Here is a 22,154-nt window from a genome sequence, read left to right as displayed (position 1 = left end):
TACTACTATTTATTTCTAACTTTCTTAACCCCCAAGTAATCCAAAATTTAAAACGAAAATCTCTCAATTTAAGAAACTACTTCAATACAAATTGTGTAAAAAATGTAATCTATGTAATGCATCGTTAAAATTGTATTTGGAGGGGTCATTTTATGTCATAAATTTATAAAGTGGGTGGTAGGGAGAATTTGTAAATGTGAAGTGAATGGATGATTAGGTGGCCGATGAGGTGGTTTAACTAGATAATGTTTTAGATTCATGAATCAATTGGCGGTTGAGGAGATGTAAAGATCGGGTGGTTCGATGGTCAAGTGAGCGGTCGAAAGGCTAGATCCTAGGGTTATCGAGTATTAGGGTTATTGAGTATGTGGTCGGATGGAATTTCAAAAGATTTCGTGTACATGGAAGTTATGTGGTTCAAAGTGTGTACGTGCCTTATAATGCACTTAGGTTACTAAAGTGAGGAGTATTTCATGACAGAGTTATTGGATCGGGATTTCAATCAAGGCGTTCCATAATGGTAATGGTGGCTGTAACGGCCACCACCATTACCTTTACGATACGGGGCATAATGGCCGTTACGGTCTCTTATATATATATATATATATATATATATATATATATATATATATATATATATATATATATATATATATTGAAACAATCCACCGTCTAGCCATCTGGACTGTTGATTAAAAAGTATGAAAAACCTGTATATGTTCCGTGATAGACCATTACGGGGCTATTATGGCATTTATAGGGAATGTAACGTGCCCTTAACGGCAAATACAAGTCATTTTTTTCCATAACGGTTGTTGCGGCCGTTATGACCCCGTAATGTGTAACGGTTGCCACCGTTACCTTTACGTAACGGCCTTTACGGCACCATGATTTCAATGGTAGGAAAAGGTTCCTACGAAGTAAAGGAATAAAGTGATCGGTTTACTTTATAGGATGGTCAAGTATATGGACGGATACAATGATCTAAGGGTTGGTTTGCCATGATGGGATGGTCCACAATATCATATGAACCGATGGATTACAATTTACAAGGTTGAAGGTTACTAAATCATCTTAAAGGGTCGAATCAATAAAAGGTTGAGTCTATAAGCTAAAATTCACGAAAGATGGTTACTTAGGTTATATGTGAAAGTAAACTTAAAAAATAATACTTTTTTTTTTTTAAATTTTTAAAACACATATCATATCGATGTAATTTCTTAAATTGAGAGATTTTGTTTCAAAATTTGGAAAGTTAGAAATAAAAAGTATTAGAAAAGAGGAAAGTGTAAAGAAAAAAAGGAAACTTTCTCTTGCATGTGGAAGGAGAGAGATACCCACAAAGGAAGCAACCTGACATGCTTTGGCCAACTAAAGCGCTCTAGTGCGTTTTACTAATTGGCTTTTTAGCCGTTGCTTGCTTACTAGGACCTTCAGATGAGTAGACACTGCTAGCTATTGTTATTTCCCTGCGAGAAAGAGAAGGGCTATCCGAAGTCCAAATGCCGCCCAAAGATCGTAAGGAAGGTTCTTTCTTGTAGCAAGGAGTGTGAATTAGAAAGAAAGCCCAATGAATAGAAATCAAGGAGATAAACCACCCAATCTTCAACAGACGCAATCAAGAGAGAGATACCTACTTGTATAAATAGAGAGAGAGAGAGAGAGAGAGAGAGAGAGAGAGAGAGAGAGAGAGAGAGAGAGAGAGAGAGAGAGAGAGAGAGAGGGAGAGAGAGAGAGAGAGAGAGAGAGAGAGAGAGAGAGAGAGAGAGAGAGAGAGAGAGAGAGAGAGAGAGAGAGAGAGAGAGAGAGAGCTTTGGTGTCCAATACTTCAATCGGACGTTAATTATCCTATAATGGATGTGGTGCCTTGTATTTTTTGGCTGCTTGGCCATTTCTTTAATAATATAAATCGTCATCTTTAATAAAATAAAATAAAATTTAAAGATATTTTAAAGGATGAAATAGTTGAACGCAAGACTCTCCGTGGCATGTTTCAAATGAGTACACACTAACCAAAAAAAAGTGCACCAATAACAGAAAAAAATATGATGTTTCAGTGATCTACCTTCCAAAAGAAAAGTACTCCGATAACAACATATCTTTATCGGGACCAACTCTAGAAATGCTAGGGACAAATCCATAGTTTACATAAATGGTTATGGTACGGCCATATTAGCTCTATTGCAACCTTGTCAGCCCCACCGTTATACGATATGAGGGTGAATTGGTTTACTGGAAAAAAAAACCCGGCCATATTGGCACCCCTATGTGCCCAGTGTGTCTACAAAGGCTGTTCTTTGTTTGTTTGTTTTTGGAAATTTTTTCTCTTCATCTTCTTATTATTATTATTTTTTTTTTTCACTTTTCCTTCATTTCAACTCTAAACGAAGCCTAAAAACTTATTTAAGTCTCGATCTAGGCATATTTTGGTAATCAAAACACCAGATTTGAGTGCGATTCAACCAGTGAAAGTGAAATGGATGATTTTGGGAAATTGGAAGGAGTATGCCATCACTTTTCCCCCCTCGTTTTTCATCTTCTTTTTGCTGTGTTTAAATGAAATGGGCCATGGTCCACCAAATCATGCTTCGTTTGTGTTCGACTACGGCCTAATTGGTTGACTTTCAGAGGGCCAAGCCTATAGATAATATTCTTCTCAAAGAATGTCTGATACACATAAAAAAGAAAGAAAAGAAAAGAAAAAGCATACATAATGCTTGTGGGTTTATGGGCAATATGGGGGGAAGGAATAACCAATTTTTCATAACACAAGAGGGTGGTTCAATAGGGCAAAGATGAATGTAATTGAGTGGGCTTCATTGTCCAATACTTCAATCAGACGTTAATTATCCTATAATGGATGTGGTGCCTTGTAATTTTTTGGCTGTTTGTCCGTTTCTCTAACAATATAAAAGTGTCATCTTTCAAAAATAAAATTTAAAGGTATTATAAAGGGATGAAATAGTTGTATGCAAGACTCTCTGTGACATGTTTCAAATGAGTATGCAGCAAAAAAAAAAAAGTACACCAATAACGGAAAAAAAAAAAACACTGATCCACCGATCCAGCTTCCAAAAGAAAAGTAGGCCAATGACAACATATCTTTATCAGGACCAACTCTACAATTGCCAGGGACAAATCCATAGTTTAAATAAATGGTTATGGTACGCTCATATTAATTCTATTGCAACCTTGTCAGCCCCACTGTTATACGATAGGGGGGTGAATTGGTTTACTGAAAAGGAAAAACAGTTGGCACCAATATGGGACCAATGTGCCCAATAAGGCTACAAAGGGCCTTTATTTTTATTATTTTACTTTTAATTTTACTCCTCCCCCCCCCCCCCCCCCCCCCCTTTTGTTCATTTTAACCCTAGAGGAAGCTTAAAAACTTATTTAAGCCTAGATCTAGGCCTATTTTGGGAATCAAAACACCAGATTTGAGTGAGATTCAACCAGTGAAAGTGTAATGGATGATTTTGGGAAATCGGGAGGAGTAAACCATCACTCCCCCCCACCCCCCTTGCTTTTTTATCTTCTTTTTTCTGTTTTTTAATGAAATGGGCCGTAGTCCATCATCATGCTTTGTTTGTGTAAGAATACAGCCCAATTGGTTGACTTTCAGCAGGTCAAGCCGACAGATAACATTCTTCTCAAAGAATGTCTGATACACATAAAAAGAAAGAAAGAAGGGAAGAAAAGAATACATATTAAGTACACAAAAAAGGATCGATTTTGATGTTTTACTCCCCCCCTCCTAGTTTCTCAAAAATAAAAAATCATGAGGCCAAAAAAAAGAATTGGTTGATATGGGCCTGTATTATCCAATACGCCTACTATCGTATCATTTTTGGGCCCAGCTGATATGCCCGCTGATACCATTATTCAAAACCTTGGACACATCAGCATCACAATGAAAGATGCAAGTCCTTGGAATTATGTCTGTGACCAATTTTCTTGCTGGCCTTCGAATCACAAAACACAGGTTGTAGGGAAAATGTCACACTATAACTAGGGCATATATTAAGACGGCTAGCAAAAAGAAGCTTAGTTTACATGTATGTATGTGTTACTTCCAAAAGCTGCGAAGCATTTCTCTAGTCAGGTATGGTTTCTGGAAGTAGATGTTAAGCACAATGGTTCTTTGATCCAACTGGTACTTTAGTGTGTCATTCATAACATGTTATCTTAGAATTTTGTGATCTCTACTTGTTCATGTTGTAGATAATAAGCCTTTGTTTATTTCAGCTAACAACTCCATTAGTCGATACCAATCTCTGTTACTTTCCACAGATGCAATGATTATGTCAAGGCATGGAAACGTCTCACTGTTCATCAGGCTCCAAACATCCTCACCATCGCTCTTAAGAGATTTCAGGTTGTAATCGCGACTATCTTATGCATTTATATTACAGAAATTAAGGATCTGTTTTGTATCCTTGGTTCCTGAGTCCTTACAAATGGGTCCATTTTCTGGTGATAGATCGTTGATATGATAAGGTCTACCATGGATAGGGATGCCCCGATATTCTTCCATATTGTTGATCTTAGCAATCCATCCTTTTTGGCATTTTTTCTCCACTGAATATGGCCCGTTGTTGTATATTTTTTTTCTTAGCCATTTCAGGCGTACTTGTGTAGACTCAGGACCTGAGGATATCCTTATGCAGGGAACCATATGGTTCCTCATTCTATGACTTCTCTTCATGTGAGATATCTGATGGCCCTTATTTTTGTGGCTTGCACAGAGTGGGCGGTTTGGAAAACTGAACAAAAGAGTCACCTTTCCTGAGACTTTAGACCTTGGTCCGTACATGAGTGAATCGGGAGATGGCACTGATCTATACAGGCTCTATGCTGTTGTTGTCCACGTGGACATGCTGAATGCTTCATTTTTCGGCCATTACATTTGTTATACTCAGGATTTCTGTGGAAACTGGTACCGGATCGACGACTGTAAGGTAGATGATTCTTTTTCAGGAATGTAGCGGCAAATGGTTTTTCTTGAATGGTTGGTGTCTTGGCTCACTCATTTCCATTCTCAGGTCATGAAAGTTGAACTGGAGGAGGTACTTGCTCAAGGAGCTTATATGCTCTTATATAGCAGGTGAGGTTGACAGCATCCTTGTCATATTAAAAAACATAAAATACTTATAATAGATAGTGTGGTTGTTTTGAATCGGCCTTGTAAAAATTTAGAATTCATAATATTTTGTTTTACCATAATGAATATCTTGTACTTCCACATCCCTTAGGAAGTTTTTATCTTTTTCAAGTAGCATTATCTATTTTGAGTTATAGGATGTGATTCATCGAGTGTTGAGTAGCGTCTAGATCCCAGTCCATATAAGTGGGGTCCTTTTTTGAGGATCCAGTCTGTTGATCTGATGGACCCCACCATGGATGAGGATTTCGTGAACACCTTCTAGGTTGGTAGATCCTACCATTCCAAACATTGGCCTTCTTGCTGGACTTTGTTCCCCCCCTCCCCCCCTAACTGTCTAATCAAAAGTTTGGGATCTTCCAACCTTGGAGGTTTTCCTGGTAGGGTCCATTATTTTGTTGCATGGTCCCTCTAACCAAGTTCTGCTTCTTCTTTGAATCTGCTCTTGTTCCCACTTCCTAGCTGTTTATCCTTGCCAATGTTTTGAAATAGATGCTTATGTTGCTGCATCACTCATCTTTTCATGCAACTATAGTCCAGCAACATTCTAGATCACTTAACCTTGGGCCTTGCTTGTCCTGGTTGGTGCATTGGGACACTACTCACGTACTGATGCATCAGGACCCTATATAATCTCATCTATTTGACAGGAGCTTCCCCCTCCCATTTTTCTTCACCCATTCCATTGCTTCCATTTCTTTGCATCTGCATGGATTTTCATTTGACTGTCATTTTGGCTTCATCTATGATACTTTTGTGGTTTAACTTTTTGTGTGTATTTGTTCTTGAACTCATTGGATGGGTCCTCATTAATACACCGATGAATGTCTTCGAAATCAATCGAATAATTCCTTTTCTGTTTTTTGGACAGGATAAATGCACGGCAGCCCTGTGTGAAGCCCCATGCACCTGCTGCGAAAGAGGAACAACCACCGGTGGAAGCGGCAAGAGAAGCATGCCTAGGCTTAAGAGATTCGGTTGGACGGTTTGACAATGTGCAGTCTGGAAGCTCTGTTACCATGCCAGGGTGCCCCTCTTCTGACATTAGGCTGCAGCCAGGAGAAGAACTAGCGGACAGGGATTTGGTTCATCCAATCAATGTCGATTCTGATCCTGTGAGAGAAGACCAGGAGAATGTGAGGTCGGTTTGTTCTCAATCAAGTACTTCAAGTTTGACAGGTCCTGACGATGCAGCCCCCAGTTGCAATTCTCATGAAGCAGCACAACTCCCGTCCATTGAACTTAAGCATGAGGAACCTGTTGAATTGATTTCGCACAGCGGCCAGTCTGCCATTGGATCTAATGCAGTGGAAGCTCAAGAACCTGCTGCTAGTTCTGCAAAAGATTGCCACCGCAAGGAAGAAAATGATAGTAGTGGTTGGAGTATTGAATTAGGCTCACCAGAGTCTTCACGGGGCTGCTCATCTCCCATGAATATGCCTGAAACATCTGGTGTTTCTAGTGCTGATTTGAACAATTTGGTGGAATCTGCAGAAGATGCAAATCTGGCCACCTCCCTTAGCCGTTCTAACCCAAGGTTGGAGCCATCACTGATAACCGGCAATCCTTCAGTTTTGGGAACTGGAGTTACCCGGTCGGGGAAGGCCTTCAGGGCAACGGAGAATGCGTCAGAAGTCAAATCTTCAATGCTGTTGGGAGACAAAACTACTTCTAATTGTAAGCCGAAGCCGCTATTTCGTCCTGGATTCCTTGGCAAGCCTGTTGGGAAGAAGTCTGTGAGCAAGAATGAGAAAGCCCAAAACAAAACTGCAGAGGCAGGTTCCTCCCAGATGGTTTCTGGCAACTACAACAATGCCTTCGCTGAGCCTGCTTGTGCTCGTCAAAATGGTAGTGAGGTTAACGGCCATGATGATGCGAGTCTGCAAAAATTGGGTGGAAGCTGCAAAGGCCTTGTGGACTCCAAGAAGTTTGTGATATCTCCGGGCTCTATTGACAAGCTATCTGGGAAGATGCCTTTGGATGAGAGCGGGGAATCGAATGGTGAGACGGTTGTGGTTGGTCCCACCTACAATACTGATTGCAATGGAACGTCCAGGCCTGATTTAACTGATCAAAACAGCGGTGAAGTTCATATCCATGTTCTGAACAATGACAAGAGATCCGAATTTTGCACTGGCAAGATTGAAGCCAGCTGCAACAGAGCCGTGGACACTTCTATCTTGAATCAAAATGGAAGTAGCATTTGCAGGAAAGATAAGAGACCTGTGATAATCTGTGAAAATGGAGACAGCGTCATTTTGGATACCGGTCTTCAGAACAAGCTATTGGGTGCTGAAGTAGCCCAAAAAGAACTGGATGGAGTAGGCAGAGATCCACCCTTGAAGACTGTCTGCAATGGATTTGCCGACTCTGTTTATGCAACTGATGGGAGTAAGATCTGTAGCCGTGATATTGGACCTGGGGCTAGTCGGGAAAACCACAAAGACATGCATTTGAATTGCAAGAGGCCGAGACAGGAGCATGACTGATCTGAATTTCAACTGTTAATAATTAAAGGTGTCATTCTTTGCATAAAAAAAAGAAAAAAGAAAAATTCAATGGCGTATGTTCGCATGGTTCCACGTCGCGGATTTGGGTCTTGTGGGTTTCAGTATTTGTAGCAATCCCAGAAGTTCCCACGCCATGATAGCCTGGTGCGTTGCGTTTGTGTAACTACTACTATTTTGGATTCCCTCTCTTACCTGTTATTATTTTTGCAGTATAATAAAAGAGTTACATGTACCAGAGTCAAATTGTTATTGTTTTCATTTTTCAGTGGATGTCTGAATAGTGTTAAAAAATAAGGCTGGTTCAATCATCAGGTGGGCCATGGGTCATATGGTCCTAGTTTCATGTGGAGTCATGACTGAAGATTGCATTTTAATGCACTGCTTTCAGCAATGTGATTCTCTGTGCTGAAATCATTGAATGGTGCCGCAGTCTTTTAAGTCGGGGACAGCAGCAGGAAATTGTATTTTAGCTTAAGCCCAATTGAATTCGGTTGTAGCTTTCACATGTGCCAATATGTGAGTCGTGCAAAAGTGGGCCCCACTGGAAGATTTCTTGGTGTGAAAATCAGGCTGGTCCAATCATCAAGTGGGCCATGTTTGTCCAACTTATACTGCTGTTATGTGTGTATAGGGCGGCCGACATGATGATATGGATCGGCCTGATTTCTGCGCTTGGTTGTCACACCTCACTTATCTGATTCGATGGTCACACCATAGCAGTATCTCTGGAAGCAACTCAACCCCCCTTTGCATCATCAGCATGTTTAACAAGTGGGCCTTTGCACAATCCATCTATCACGGCCCTCGTCCGATTTTGAAGATTCAAGAGCTGCTGGAATCAGGACAACTCACCTGACTGTCGTCGTCTGTCAATGGGTTGGGCCCAGGTCAATCAAAATTGTTAGTTTCCTTGAAAAACTGGTTTGATCATTGTAATAGCTGGGCCTAGCCCAGTGGACCCCTATAGCCTATAGTCCCAATCGTCATTGTTGTAATTAATGGTTATAAAGGTCCAATGCTGTTACTTTACAAACATTTTTGTAAACCGAGTGCGGGTTAAAACCTCTCGTGGACTGTTATGACAGTGGGCCCATTTTATATGTGTTTTTCATCATTGATTTATGGGCCCCAGTTTTACAAAGTGAGATCTGGGTCTACACTCATCAGGTAGGTTGCATGTGTACAGATGAAATTGAGTCGAACCACGTGATTAACTAAAGGATGTCAATGGGCTTTCAGCCCAGAATATCATGGGCCTGAATGTAACGTACAGATTGGACCTGATGAAATCCAACAAAGTTGTGGGCTGGTCTTGGACTTCTCTAGAGATTCCATGTACATAAGTACGTATGTATGTAATATGTACTTATGTATGTATGAACATTCGTATAGCTGCTGATAGATACTGCACCCATACCCACACCTATTTCATTCCTGTACCAAAGTGTCAACTTAGATGTTACAGATATTTGAAAGAAAAAAAATTGTGTCCGTCTCCCATACCCATACATGTATGCAACTATCACTATGAACTAGTCCTGTGTATCAACCATCAAATCCACACTTTGCCAGAGTAGCAAAGCTTTCTATTTCACTTTTGAATTCCCTTTTAAAGGGGACTTTGGGTGTGGGAGGAACCTCGTTGCATATGCCTCTAAAAGCTGAGACCCACAAAGATGATGGAATAACTAAAAAATTAAAACTATCTAATTATCAGGTGAGCTACACCCATAGAAGCTGATGGAAAACCACCCAAAGAACTTTAGATGGCCCGGCCCGCATGATGATTGAATTGGCTTGTGTGTCCCAATTTCACGGTGGGATGACTCTGTTGCATGGGTTAGATGTTATACTCACGGTGGCCCACTCGTGGAGTATTGTAGAGCAAGTTCATCCTAAACACGGGAAAGAAAAGGAATTCTTTTTATAAAAAGTGTTAATTATTATTATTAATTAGTAATAATTGATTATAAATTAATTGGAGTATATAATCAGTACAGCCCGGTGTCATCCTAAACATGTGAATCCAAACCGTTCAAATTGTGGGCCATGTTATGATTGGTGCAGACTGAAAATCACAACCATGAAACCATTTTTTGGTTTCAACAAGAAAATAACCTTCTGCAATTTATTTTAAAAGCATGGCCCTGCCATGCCGTGGCCTGGAATTGAACTTGACAAATAAAGCCCATCACAGCCAGGTGTGGGTGGACCTTAGCCGAAGGGGGCCCATCCCATTGATATACTATGTTTTACCATCTTCAGTAGAGAAATTTTCTCATGCAAACCGAACCCTTTGAGAACTCATCCCTACTTGACACGTGTACGACATCCAATTCGTCACCAGACGTGTCACCTCATTACACACCTATGGCCCAAAAATCAGAAGTGGGAGGAAACGTACACCCTTGATTTTCACTGGGGCCCACCTAAGTTGCAAAACAGCTGGACCGTATTGGCAGTGTTAGTATGGCTGGCGTGTATGTACATATCATGATATTTATACTCTTTTCTTTTGAAAGCACTATTCACTCCCATCCTTTTGATAGATATACACTTGTTTCCTACCTTTCGTACCTAACAGTAGAACTAAGGGTGCATTTATCAAAGAGAACGACATTGATATTCTGGTAGAGTATGATCATCCAAGCCGTCCATTAGTTAGGTCTGACCATCTTGATGTTCTCTCCCAAAATAAATCTGAATATCATTCATCAGGTGGGCCACGATGTTAGAAACAGTCATACGGGTTAGAAAACTTTACTCAAGTTCTTTACAGCCGTACAGTTATCTCGTAATCTGTGGCCCACTTGACAAGTTGACTTATATGATTCTTAGAGAAGAGCATCTACATACTTGTTTCTCTCTGATGGACGGTTGGATCTATAACCAACATGCCATGCTAGTACATGTATGGTGTATACATAATCTGTCTTGTAGACGCGTTTGGGCTTAGAAAAGCACAAGAAAACAAACAAACGGCAATTAAAAATCCAAGATTTGGATGATTTTAATCTTATTTTTTTAATGAGAAGGTTGGTCCAACCAGCCTGACCCCACATCACAATCCTCCCAGTCTCTAACTTCCAATTTTTCATTTGTATGCGAAATCAAACCCTTCCAACAGGTTCTTCCCATCAAAAGGATAGAATTCTGAAAAAAGAACCATCCATCCGCTCATTATCTGGGCCATAATTAAAACATAATTTCCTACCATTGATAAACAGAAAACTATAAATTTGGCCCACCCCATGATTAATATAACTAACGTGATCTTCATGATACGTCCAATCTATTTGACTGGTTGGATGTCATCCCACATGAAAGATTAGAAGTTATTCGGTGGGTGGACCGGTACTTGTGGTCCAACCGGTTGGACTGACGACCTTCTATTTTTTAAATTAGAGACCGGATTGCGTGTTTGCCAAAAAAAGCCTGCAAATCTTAAAAAGGAGAAGCAGCGAGGAATGTTGGATTTTGTCATCTACTCCTTAATTTATTTATATTTGGAATTGCTAACCTGGAAATGGGGACAAGGTTTCAAATGACATGTTGGACGACTTATCATTTACTCCATAGTGTCCACTCATTCAATTCTATTATTGGCGGGCTATGATTCAAAGATCACCAATTCGATGATCCTAACCATAGGATCAATGTTAATCTTGGTGGGTCTCATTTATGTGTCTCTTTTTCTAGGTTTATTGAGGTTTAGTGTTTATCCACACCGTCCATCCATTTTGCCATATCATTTTAGGGCATAAGCCCAAAAGTAAGGAAGATCCAAGGCTCAAGTGGACCACACCACTAAAAGCATTGATGATAATGACACCCCTGCTGTAGCCTTCCTAGGGTCTACCCTGATGGTTTTAAAAGTCCATAGGTCTAATAGACCTTGATGAAGGGAAAACATAAATATCAGCTTTATCTAATACTTTTGTGGCCCACAAAAAGCTTCTAACAGTAGGCGTTTAATTCCCGCTTTGTAGTCCAGTTGAACCTTGGAACTGCTTATTTTTGAATTTGTATCCTGAAATGATATGTCAAAATGGACGGACGGTATGGATAAACCCAATACATCACAGTAGCCCCTCAATCTGTCACGTTGCTTAGGACAAAAAGTACATTAGTGAGTCAACTCGCCACCTAGGCAAGTTGAGGGTGACTTGTCAGAGTTGGGCTGAGTCGCAAATACTGCAAGGGTGGCTCTTGGTAGTGGACCATATTAGACTTGACTGAGTCTGCGTTGACCGGAACAATCCCTTAGAGACGGACAAATAAGGGATTGTTCAAAGATAGGAGAGCAGTGCTCCTTTTAGAAGAAAGATTCCTTTTTAACCACACAAACAAAAATATTGGAATAAAAGAGAGTCAAAGAAGAAGAAGAATAATAATAATGCAAATTACAGCATAAAGATGTATGTAGTTCTCTTTCAATACATCCAAAGATTCACACTAATTCACTATGTTTAAAGGCAAAAATAAAAAGCAGCTCTCAATATAATGAAAACTCTCCCTTTCTCTCATGACAGAATATATATTTACTCAAATAAATTAAGGTCTACATAAAACTCTACGTGAAATTATAAAATTATCTTCTGGATAGGAGGGCACTGCTCCTCGTAACAACCTATCTCTATTGTTTGAGCTTGCCTTGGCTTAGATTATACGAGCTCGAGCTTGATTTGGTTTGGTCCGAATGTCCAATTCGAACTAAGCCAAGTTCGACAATATTGGCTCGTTTTTTATATTAAAAAAATAATATACATAATATGAACTATATATATATATATATATATATATATATATATATATATATATATATATATATATATATATATATATATATATATATATGTGGAAAAGGTACTATGCGCTCGACCTCACGAGTCCATCCCATGAGGTTGAGCTGTGTGGGCCCCACCGTGATGCGTTTTGAGCATCTACCCCATCAGTCAGATACACCATTCCATCGTGGGCCTAGGTCTTAAAAATCAAGTCAATCCGTGACTTGTGTGGGCCACACCACATACAGAAGTGGGGAGGGGCCGTGCACCATTAAAACATTCATAATCATTTTTTAAGCCCACTGAGATGTGGTTTGCAAATCCAGCTCATTCATTATGTGTGTCCCACTTGGATGAGGGTTTAGACCAAGTTTCAGCAGCATTCAAAACTCAAGTGGGCCCCACCAAGTGCTTTTATATGTTTTAACGGTGTCTTCACATGATTTTAGATGGTATGACCCACCTGAGTTCCGTATACGGCTGATTTTTGGGATATCCCATAATTTAGAGGGTACCCATCAAATACATGGTGTTAATGGTCGACATGCATCATGGTGGGGCCCACACAGCTCGACCTCACGGGAGCTTATCGTGAGGTCGAGCGCATAGTACCTTTTCCCTATATATATATATATATATATAACACTACAAAATAACATTAAAAAAACAAATACAAAAGTAGTAACACTAAAAAATATAGGCATTAGCATCACATACATTGAGGTGGGCCCTATCATAGAAAAGCAATATTGATCGGAAACTTGTCCCTCAATAAGCTTGGATCCTGTGTTGTGGTTTACTGAAGGTTTATATTTTTTTCTATTTTTGGTCTCATGCCATAAATTGAGCTACAAAATTTTAATGGATGACTGAAAAATACAAATATATCATGGGGGTCGCATAGAGCTTTGACACCAGGTACATGGTGGGTGTTGAGATCACCTGCCAATTTGAATCCCGGGCGTACTGAGTAAGCTTTGTGAGCCCGCCGTCATGTATATGTATTATCCATGCTGTCTATCCATTTTTACATATCATTTTAGGACATGATTTAAAATTGAATCATATCCAAATCAGGTGGACTAAACCATAGGAAACAATGTACATTTATGTATATGTATTATGTATTATCCATGTCGTCATGTACATGTATTATCCATGTCATCCATCCGTTTTTACATATCATTTTAGGACATTATTCCAATATTAAATCATATCCAAAGCTCAAGTGGATCACACTACACGAAATAGTGTGTGTATAATTTATGAGCCAAATCAAGACAAGCATTGAGCCGAGATGAGTCGATACTGCCCCCAATTGAGCTTGGTATGTTTTTTTTTTTAAAAGCGAGCTTGACTCCAAGGCTTAGTTTGGTTTGAACTTCTATTTGAACCAATCCAAGCCAAGTTTTTTCAAACCAATTCAAGCCGAGCTTTCAAGTTAGCTTGGTTTGTGTCCAACTCTATTTGCAACTCAACAAGATTAGCGTTGAGCTTGAGCCGCAAAAGTATTGGTTGGAAGAACAATGCACCTCTGATGATCAGCTCCATAATTCCTAACATAGGCAACCTTGCCTTTCAAGCAAAAAATGTCCTTGTGGTCCAAGTTACCATGTAAATATAATAATATAATTGTCCACTAGAATTTTGTAGGCCTACGAGTCCAAGTTGATCCTTATGCAATTAGGTGACTTGATAAGAAATGGGCCCTCACCCGAGAGGATTTTTTAAACACCATTGGAGATTTTTCCACTGGGGCCCACTTTTTGTACTCCCATTTTATGATGCATGCAACGGTATAAGAGATCAATTGTTCTTAGAGCTGGGCACGGGATGACTTGACTCGCCTGATCTGACTCGTCCGACTTGATTTGAACCGAATGGGTGAGTCGGTCTGAATCGAGTAGGCTTCGCTCAATCTAAATTCAAACGGAGTCAGGTTTGAGTTACCCAATAACTCGACTTAACTCGATCCGAAACCTGACTCAACTCGAGTTGTCGAGTAGGTTGTGTGTGTGTGTGTGTAAACTCAATTCGTCTGTCTCTACCCTACCCTACCTGCCGCATGCCCTGATCCGAAAAAATCCAATACAACAACTCCTTCGGCCCTTCCCGTTCGGCACCCATTGGCTAGGAACCCTTTGAGCTCCCCTCTCTCTCTCTCTCTCTCTCCTCCTTTCTCGTCCGGCAGCTGACAACTAGCGGCCCTTTAGGTGTGTTTTGATTTTTTTAAAAGTTTTATTTTTTTATTTTTTTATTTTTTAAAAAATTAATGTTAAGAGAAGGTTTAATGGTAGATTAGATGTTTCCATCCCCATTGTTTCTTTGGAGTGGCTCATCTGAGTTGTGCATCCGCGTTATTCTAGGGACCATAGTCCCCCTGTTGATCAAGGGAAATACATGGACAATGTGGAGGGTTCCATATGTCTAGCAGGATGGGGCCCCTGCAAGGTTTCAATGGTGGTGAGGCCCACCGCCCACAAGTATTGGATCAAGCCGATTTATGTATTTTATCTTCAATGTCCATCCATTTCATCCCTCCATTCATTCATTTTATAACTGAGCCCGATGACCTGATCTGAATCGGTGCCAACTCAATTCGACTCGGTATTTTTAAACGAGTCAGAATCGATTCGGATCAGCCCAACCCAACCCAACCCATACCCGGGCTCAGATTGAGTCACGCATGCTGGACTCAGTACCGAGTCGGATTGAGTTCAGGTCAGGCCTATTTCAAAAGGGGACCGAGTTCGGTTGGACCTAACTCGGTCTTACTCGACTCGATGCACACCTCTAAAATTTTGTTCCACAGGAAAAACCACACATGCCATGTTCCACGTGAATAATCACACATGCCCCCGAATATCAGAACCGTCCAAAAGGTAGCCCAACGTGATGATCACGTGGTAGGAGACGTAAAGAAGTGGGTTTGTTTAGTGAATTTTCTTCCAACAGTACAAAAAACGACTTTTTAACGTGTCACCATCTTAGATGTGATTGTACGTTGATGGCGTGTTTGCGTGGACTATTGAATTCAATAAAGTGTAATCATTTAGTGATAGTTTACCATCGTTTCTCATGTCTTGGTATCTCATCCACCGTCCACAAGGCATGCTACAGTTTCAGTGGTCGAACGACGTCAACCGTCGGATTTTTCTCGTTTTAACCTACACAACTGATCACTATAATTTTGACCGTCAATACCCCACCAACTTGAGTGTTATGATTTTTCCCGATTAATATTAAACTCGGGATATGATCTGTCTATGATAGAGCCCATGATTTTCACGGTCTGGATTGACGTGTATATTTGCAACATACACTGCAGATGAAATACCACGACTCGAGATGTACTGGAGCGTGTGCGTTTGCATGCATGTTCTGTGTATAGTGATAAATCCCGTCCTCGTGAATTTATCGGGAGATTTTAATTATATCGTCAGGAAAATATCGCTATAAATTTAAATTTTATTATAAATCTATAAATATTTTTAAAAAATAATTTGAAATTATATAATATTTTAATATCGACTAAACTATCCCCAAATTCCAAAACTGACGATATTTTTGTTGTAATAATAACGTTCAGTTTATTTCGCGCAATAATATCACGATATATTCAAAATGCCGGCGATATTTCTCGCTCTGGTTTCACGTGGTGGATCATGTGTGTTTGAGGGAGATTTATCTCTATCGAAAGAGAAAAACTTTGATACTCTGGCAGACTATGAAGCATGATACACGAGCAGTTATAAATTGCCCAGAATTTGCAAACATGGAATACAAATAATTCAGATCAAAGTCCAAAACCAAAAATAGACGTTTATTTGATTAGCAGACTTGGTAGACATTTATTGAACGGTTAAAAATGAAAAGATCCAACGGTCATGCATTAAGAAACAATTGTCCATGAATCAGAGGTTAGGATTAATCAAGCAATCTGATTTTAGTACTGTGGCAATGATATACACAATGTATTGGGATTAACTGAGTTAACGCTTGCTTGGCATATCAAGCATCATATGCAGCCAGAGTATCACATAACTGCCCCTACTGAAGAGTCTAGAGTGGTTGGGTTTTCTTTCCTTTTCAGAAAAAAAAGGTTGATTAGACACGTAGATCAACGATGAAAGGTGCCGTTCATCAGGTAGCCCTCACTGCATGTCTCTTGATCGCGATGGATGATCACATGCGCGCGAGTTCTCACGAGAACTCGTGAGCACTTTGTCAGGACTCATCATGGATGACGTGGGTTTAAAACATCCATGTGGTGCACCACCATGTAAAACCGCAGGGCCTAACTATCGCTCTGATCCAAAAGTCAGACCTCGCGGGTTTTACGGGGTACTGCATCAATGATTTTGAGCCACATCAGGTGCTATGAGCTGTGAAAGATCTCACGAGCTCTGGTGAAGTCTGTGTGTGTGGGAAATGGTACTACGGGCGTGTTTGATTTTCCGGTGAAATGGTAAATGCGGTGTAAAAAAGTAATAATTACTTCCCCCTTCATTTACAACTTACTTGATTTGGCTCCTTACTTTTTGACACGAAAATCAAGAATATTACAAAATTTCTGTGGGTCTCACTGTGATGCATTTCGCTTATCTACACCGTTCATCCATTATTTCAGTTGAATTCATAGCATGAGTAAAAAAATGAGGCATATCCAATACTCAATTGGATCACATCATACAAAAAAGGGAATCGAATACTTACCGTTAAAAACTTTGTAGGGCCACTGTTTCTCTTGGCGTGGGCCACTTGAGTGTTGGATCCACTTAATTTTTTGTCTCATGTTCCAAAATATTGTAATAAAACAGACTGACGGAATGGATATATCATTGGCATTACCTTGCAGTTCAAAAATTAAAATTACATCTTTCAAACCAATTTCACAGGCACAAATTCCCATGAATTTTCAAACCCAGTGAAATTATAATAATTACTATTTCTCAGGTATTTCCCATTTCTTTGAAAACCAAACGGGCCCTTCTCCCCCCCTCCCCCCCGGGCGAGAACTTCTTACGAGGTCGAGTTGATATATATATATATATATATATATATATATATATATATATATATGGGAAAAGGTACTATGCGCTCGACCTCACGAGTCCGTCCCATGAGATTGAGCTCTGTGGGCCCCACCGTGATGCGTTTCGAACATCTAACCCATCAGTCAGATGAAACATTTCATCGTGGACCTAGGTCTCAAAAATCAAGTCAATCCGTGACTTGTGTGGACCACACCACATATAAAATTAGGGAGGGGCCGTGCACCATTAAAACATTCATAATCAATTTTTTGTGCCCACCTAGATGTGTTTTACAAATCCAGCCCATCCATTATGTGTGTCCCACTTGCATGAGGGTTCAGACCAAGTTTCAGCAGCATTCAAAACTCAGGTAGGCCCCACCAAGTGCTTTTATATGTTTTAATGGTGTTTCACATGATTTTGGATGGTATGGCCCACCTGAGTTCTGTATACGGCTGATTTTTAGGATATCCCATAATTTAGAAGGTACCCATCAAATGCACGGTGTTGATGGTTGACACGCATCACAGTGGGGCCCACACAGTTCGACCTCACGGGAGCTAATCGTAAGGTCGAGCGCATAGTACCTTTTCCACATATATATATATATATTCTCGTGAGTACACCACATGAGATCGAGCTGTGTGGGCCTCACTCCCATGAGGTCGAGCTGTGTGGGCCAACATCTGCCGCATCAGTCAGATACACTATTCCGTACGTGGGCCACACCACGCATAATAGTTGAGAGGAGTTAACCTCTCTTTAAGACATTCATAATTATTTATTGGGCCTACTAAGATGTGGTTCACAAATCCCTTCTATTCATTGTGTGTGTCCCACTTGTATGAGCGGTCAAACCAAGTTTAAGTCGCATCCAAAACTCCGATGGGTCCCACCAAGTACTTTTACATGTTTTAGGTATGTCTTTGCATGGTTTTAGATGATATCGCCCACCTGATTTTGTATATGGCTGTTTTTTGACATATCCAATAATTTAAAGGCGACCCATCTAATGTAAGGTGTTGATCCCCCGCGCGCGCGCACACACACAAGGTCGACCAGTAATGTGTGTCGAACATCAACACCATGCAAGTGGGACACACACAAGAGATGGGCTTGATTGGTGAACTACATCTTGATGGGCCCTATAAATGATTATGAATGTTTTAATGGGACGTAACTCCTCTCAACTGCTATATATGGCGTGGCCTGCCCAAGTCATGTATTGACTTGATTTTTAAGCCCATAGCCCATTATGGAATGGTGCATCTGACTAATGGTGTTGATTTTCGACACACATCACGGTGGGGCCCACACAGCTCGACCTCCCCCATGTATAGTTTGATGGGGTGCCGTATCACATGGATTTTCTGCTCATGACACGTGTGTAAAAGTACGCACGTGCACCCGTCCGGTTCCCGGGCCTCGGTCTCTTGAAAGTTGCAGTGCGTTAGGATGTACTCTAGCAAACCTCATTAACGCAAGTTGATGAGAGTGGGTGTGAATGGGAAGTGGAGTCTCATCTTTTTGGATTGATGACAGCCGTCCTTTTCTTGCAGTTGCTTGTGTCCGTGGACGTTCTTTTTTTAAGGGATACTGTTGTATTAAAGGTGTGTCTTGATGAGTGGCTGGTCCACCAAGGAAAAGACAAAACTAGTCCTTTTTGTCAAAATAAAGGGTTCTAATGTGAACGCGCCAGTTTAGCATTGCATGGAGTTCCTACCACACAAAGCTCTGTGGGACCCACTGTGATGTCAGTGTAAAATCCACTCCGTCCATCAGTTTTTGCAGCTCATGTTATACTGGTACCCCAAAAATGAACTATATCGAAACTCAAGTGGGCCACACCACAAGAAACACAGGAGAATGAACGCCCACCATTGAAACTTTTTTGGGGCCGACATAAGCTTTGGATCAGGCCGATGAGTGGAATCACCTGGATGGCATATAAACAACGCGGTGAGCCGTAGGAAGGTTTCAAGGGCAGACGTTTACAATACCCTCTGTTTCCTGTGGTGTGGCCCACCTGGGTCTTGGATCAACCTCATGTTTTGCCTCTGATCGTAAATATGAGGTAGAGAAGCTGATTGTGAAGGGGCGGGAAGTGGAATGCATGTGACCCGGTCAGAAATATATAAACTTGCCCGTGCCTGTGTGGGGCCTAGATGTCAGTGACAATCAAGTCCGTTCATCCGTTTTGAAAGACCACAAAGTAGGACATGAATCTACAAAATCGGGCATTTATGATACTTAGTTGGGCGTTACTAAAGACATCGTTGGAAACACCAAACGAACCTACCTTTTCTCGTGGTTTGGCCCAAATGAATTTTAGATCTTAGTGATTTTTAGAATCATGTCTTATTATGGTCCTTCAAAAGATATGAACTGAGTGGATCTATCACAGACATACTTTATTTATTCAGGGGTGTTTGGCCAATCAAATCTTAGGTTAAAGTACATCTTAATGGTTTTTTAAAATTTAACTTATTTCATTTTTACATGAAAATTGAGGGGTGTTTGGCAAACCCAATCTTGATTCGGTTAACCGAACCATCTTGGGTTAATTCGATTTCAACGTAAGTCAAGTTTTCAGTAATAAATGATTTTGATTCCTATGGAATTTGGGCTAGTCGAACCCTGTCATCCGCCAGCCGAAGCAGTTTAGGTTAAGCCTTTATAGTAATACATATTTTTTAATTTTCAAAAACTTAGGTTAGTCGAACCCTATATTCGGCCAACCGAAGGTATCTCAGGCCAGCTGAAGTTTGGCCTGGGCTAGCCTAAGTGTTTTTTTTTTTTTTTTTTTACACATGCACACACACCCCCACACTCACGTCGTAGTGGGATTTCACCACCTATGGATACTCGAACCCTTGATCGGGTGTTGAAACTCCCGAGAGTCTACCATTGGAGCAAGAGGCTCTAGCCGGCCTAAGTTTGTTTCAAAATAAGGTTCCATGAAATTAGTTAGCCAAATGAAGGGATTCTTATGCTAACCAAATATCTAGATCTTTTGCTATAAATAGAAATCATTTCTCACTATTTCAAAGCACGAAAAAAGAGAGAAAAACTTTTAGAAGCAAAATAGAGAAATTTTATTTTTTTTCCTAGCTATTTGCATTATCATTCTTTTATTATTATTTTAGTTATTCAATTCTTTTCTAAAGTAGTGTTAAGTTCATTTAAAGAGTAACATATACTTAACTTGAAGTTAGAGGATTGAATCTTCAGCTTTTAGGGTTTTGTTTTGTTTTTTTTTTTTAAAATTATATATCCCTAGATCATTTTGATTGTACATACATTGGTTCATCTTTATCTAAGAAAAAGAATCGTTGCATCTATTGAACCTTCAAATTTAAAGGCTTTATCAATATCTTCACTTCGACTCATGTCTTCAAGAAAATAAGTTTTTAATTTTGGTAAATTACTTTCAATTTGGGTTGATTGAGATTACCCGAAAATCTCATCGGGTTGAGGAATGATAACCCCGTGAAAATAACTTAAGGTTAGTTGTGATATCTTGTGAAAATTTAAAAAAACTGTAAGAGGTTGTTGAGGTTAGCTTGTGAAAACTTCGAATATAGTGGAAAGCCAAAATTACGTGGAGAAGTAATTTTGTGAATTGAGTAGGTGCGTGTTAAACACTTAACCACTATAACTCCGTGTGTATTATAGTGACTGATAATTTTATTATTATATTTATCATTTAGAAATATTAAAATCAAGAAAGTTGTGAAATAATGTTGTACTACCTAGGATTTTATGTGAAGGTTGTCCTATGACTTAATCGAAATCAACATTTTAATATTTATTGCTGTTGAAATTTATTTTCTGCAATTCATTATAAAAAATTGATTAAGTCCTATTCACTCTCCTATAGAACATTAATAACTCAACTTACATAGGGTATATCAATTAAACACAAATGTAAATAGCTGCTAACTAATGAATTTCAATAAAAAACCACATATATTAATAACACTTATCGAATAACATAAAAAGTCATAACAGTAGGAATTTTTTATTGCTCAAGCATTTCATCGAACATGTTGACTACTAACAACCCATAACATTAGAGTTTACAGTAATAAATCAATTCAAGTATAAATAGCACATGGATATTATAAACAACAAAAATCATTATTTATTACTATCATGAGTTGATAAAATGAAACCTACAAGAATGGTCCACACCTTGGGGTTTTTGAAAAAAATGCTAATTCTTAATCAAATCAAAGGAAACTTAGGTAAGATTCATTTAATCTAACATAAGATATTTTAACTAGGAGGTATGAAGCATTTCTTACCTTCGATCGCGCGTAGGAGTGAATTTGACAGAGAAAAAGGGTAATAGCTTGGGTTTCGTTGAAGGGATTCTGGTGCAAGCAAACACCAATGACCCCATTCTCTTTTTCTCTTCCTTTCTCCCTTCCTTTATCTCTTTATTCCCAAATTTGAGAGCAAATACATATGGGGAGAGGGTGTATGAAATGAAATGGTATTTATAGTGCCAGATTGTGCATAAATGGCCCTAATAGTCATTTGTTCATTATACTAAACATAAGGGGATTGTTTCTAACCAATGGATACAGGTCAATTTAAGCCATGGGATCAGTTTCTCACTAGCGGATCTATATTTGAACACAATTATCTGATA

At 39.6% G+C, this 22,154-nt stretch overlaps 1 protein-coding gene across 5 annotated transcripts in view; it reads left to right on the top strand.

Annotated features, from left to right (window-relative positions):
• LOC131217121 (ubiquitin carboxyl-terminal hydrolase 18-like) overlaps nt 1-7,917 on the top strand; it is a 40,163-nt gene extending 32,246 nt beyond the window's left edge. For all 5 annotated transcript variants that reach the window (XM_058211888.1, XM_058211887.1, XM_058211885.1 and 2 more), the window contains 4 exons: nt 4,294-4,378; nt 4,749-4,961; nt 5,046-5,107; nt 6,036-7,917. In XM_058211888.1, the coding sequence (XP_058067871.1) occupies nt 4,294-4,378; nt 4,749-4,961; nt 5,046-5,107; nt 6,036-7,653 (1,978 nt within the window). In that variant the 3' untranslated portion in view covers nt 7,654-7,917. The remainder of the gene's footprint in view (nt 1-4,293; nt 4,379-4,748; nt 4,962-5,045; nt 5,108-6,035) is intronic.
• The last annotated feature ends 14,237 nt before the right edge of the window (nt 7,918-22,154 follow it).

This window comes from Magnolia sinica, chromosome 10, assembly GCF_029962835.1.
Source record: "Magnolia sinica isolate HGM2019 chromosome 10, MsV1, whole genome shotgun sequence".
In the NCBI taxonomy this organism is placed as follows: domain Eukaryota; kingdom Viridiplantae; phylum Streptophyta; class Magnoliopsida; order Magnoliales; family Magnoliaceae; genus Magnolia; species Magnolia sinica.
The sequence above is the reverse complement of the archived record's forward strand: the minus strand, read 5'-3'. Positions and strand labels throughout refer to the sequence as shown.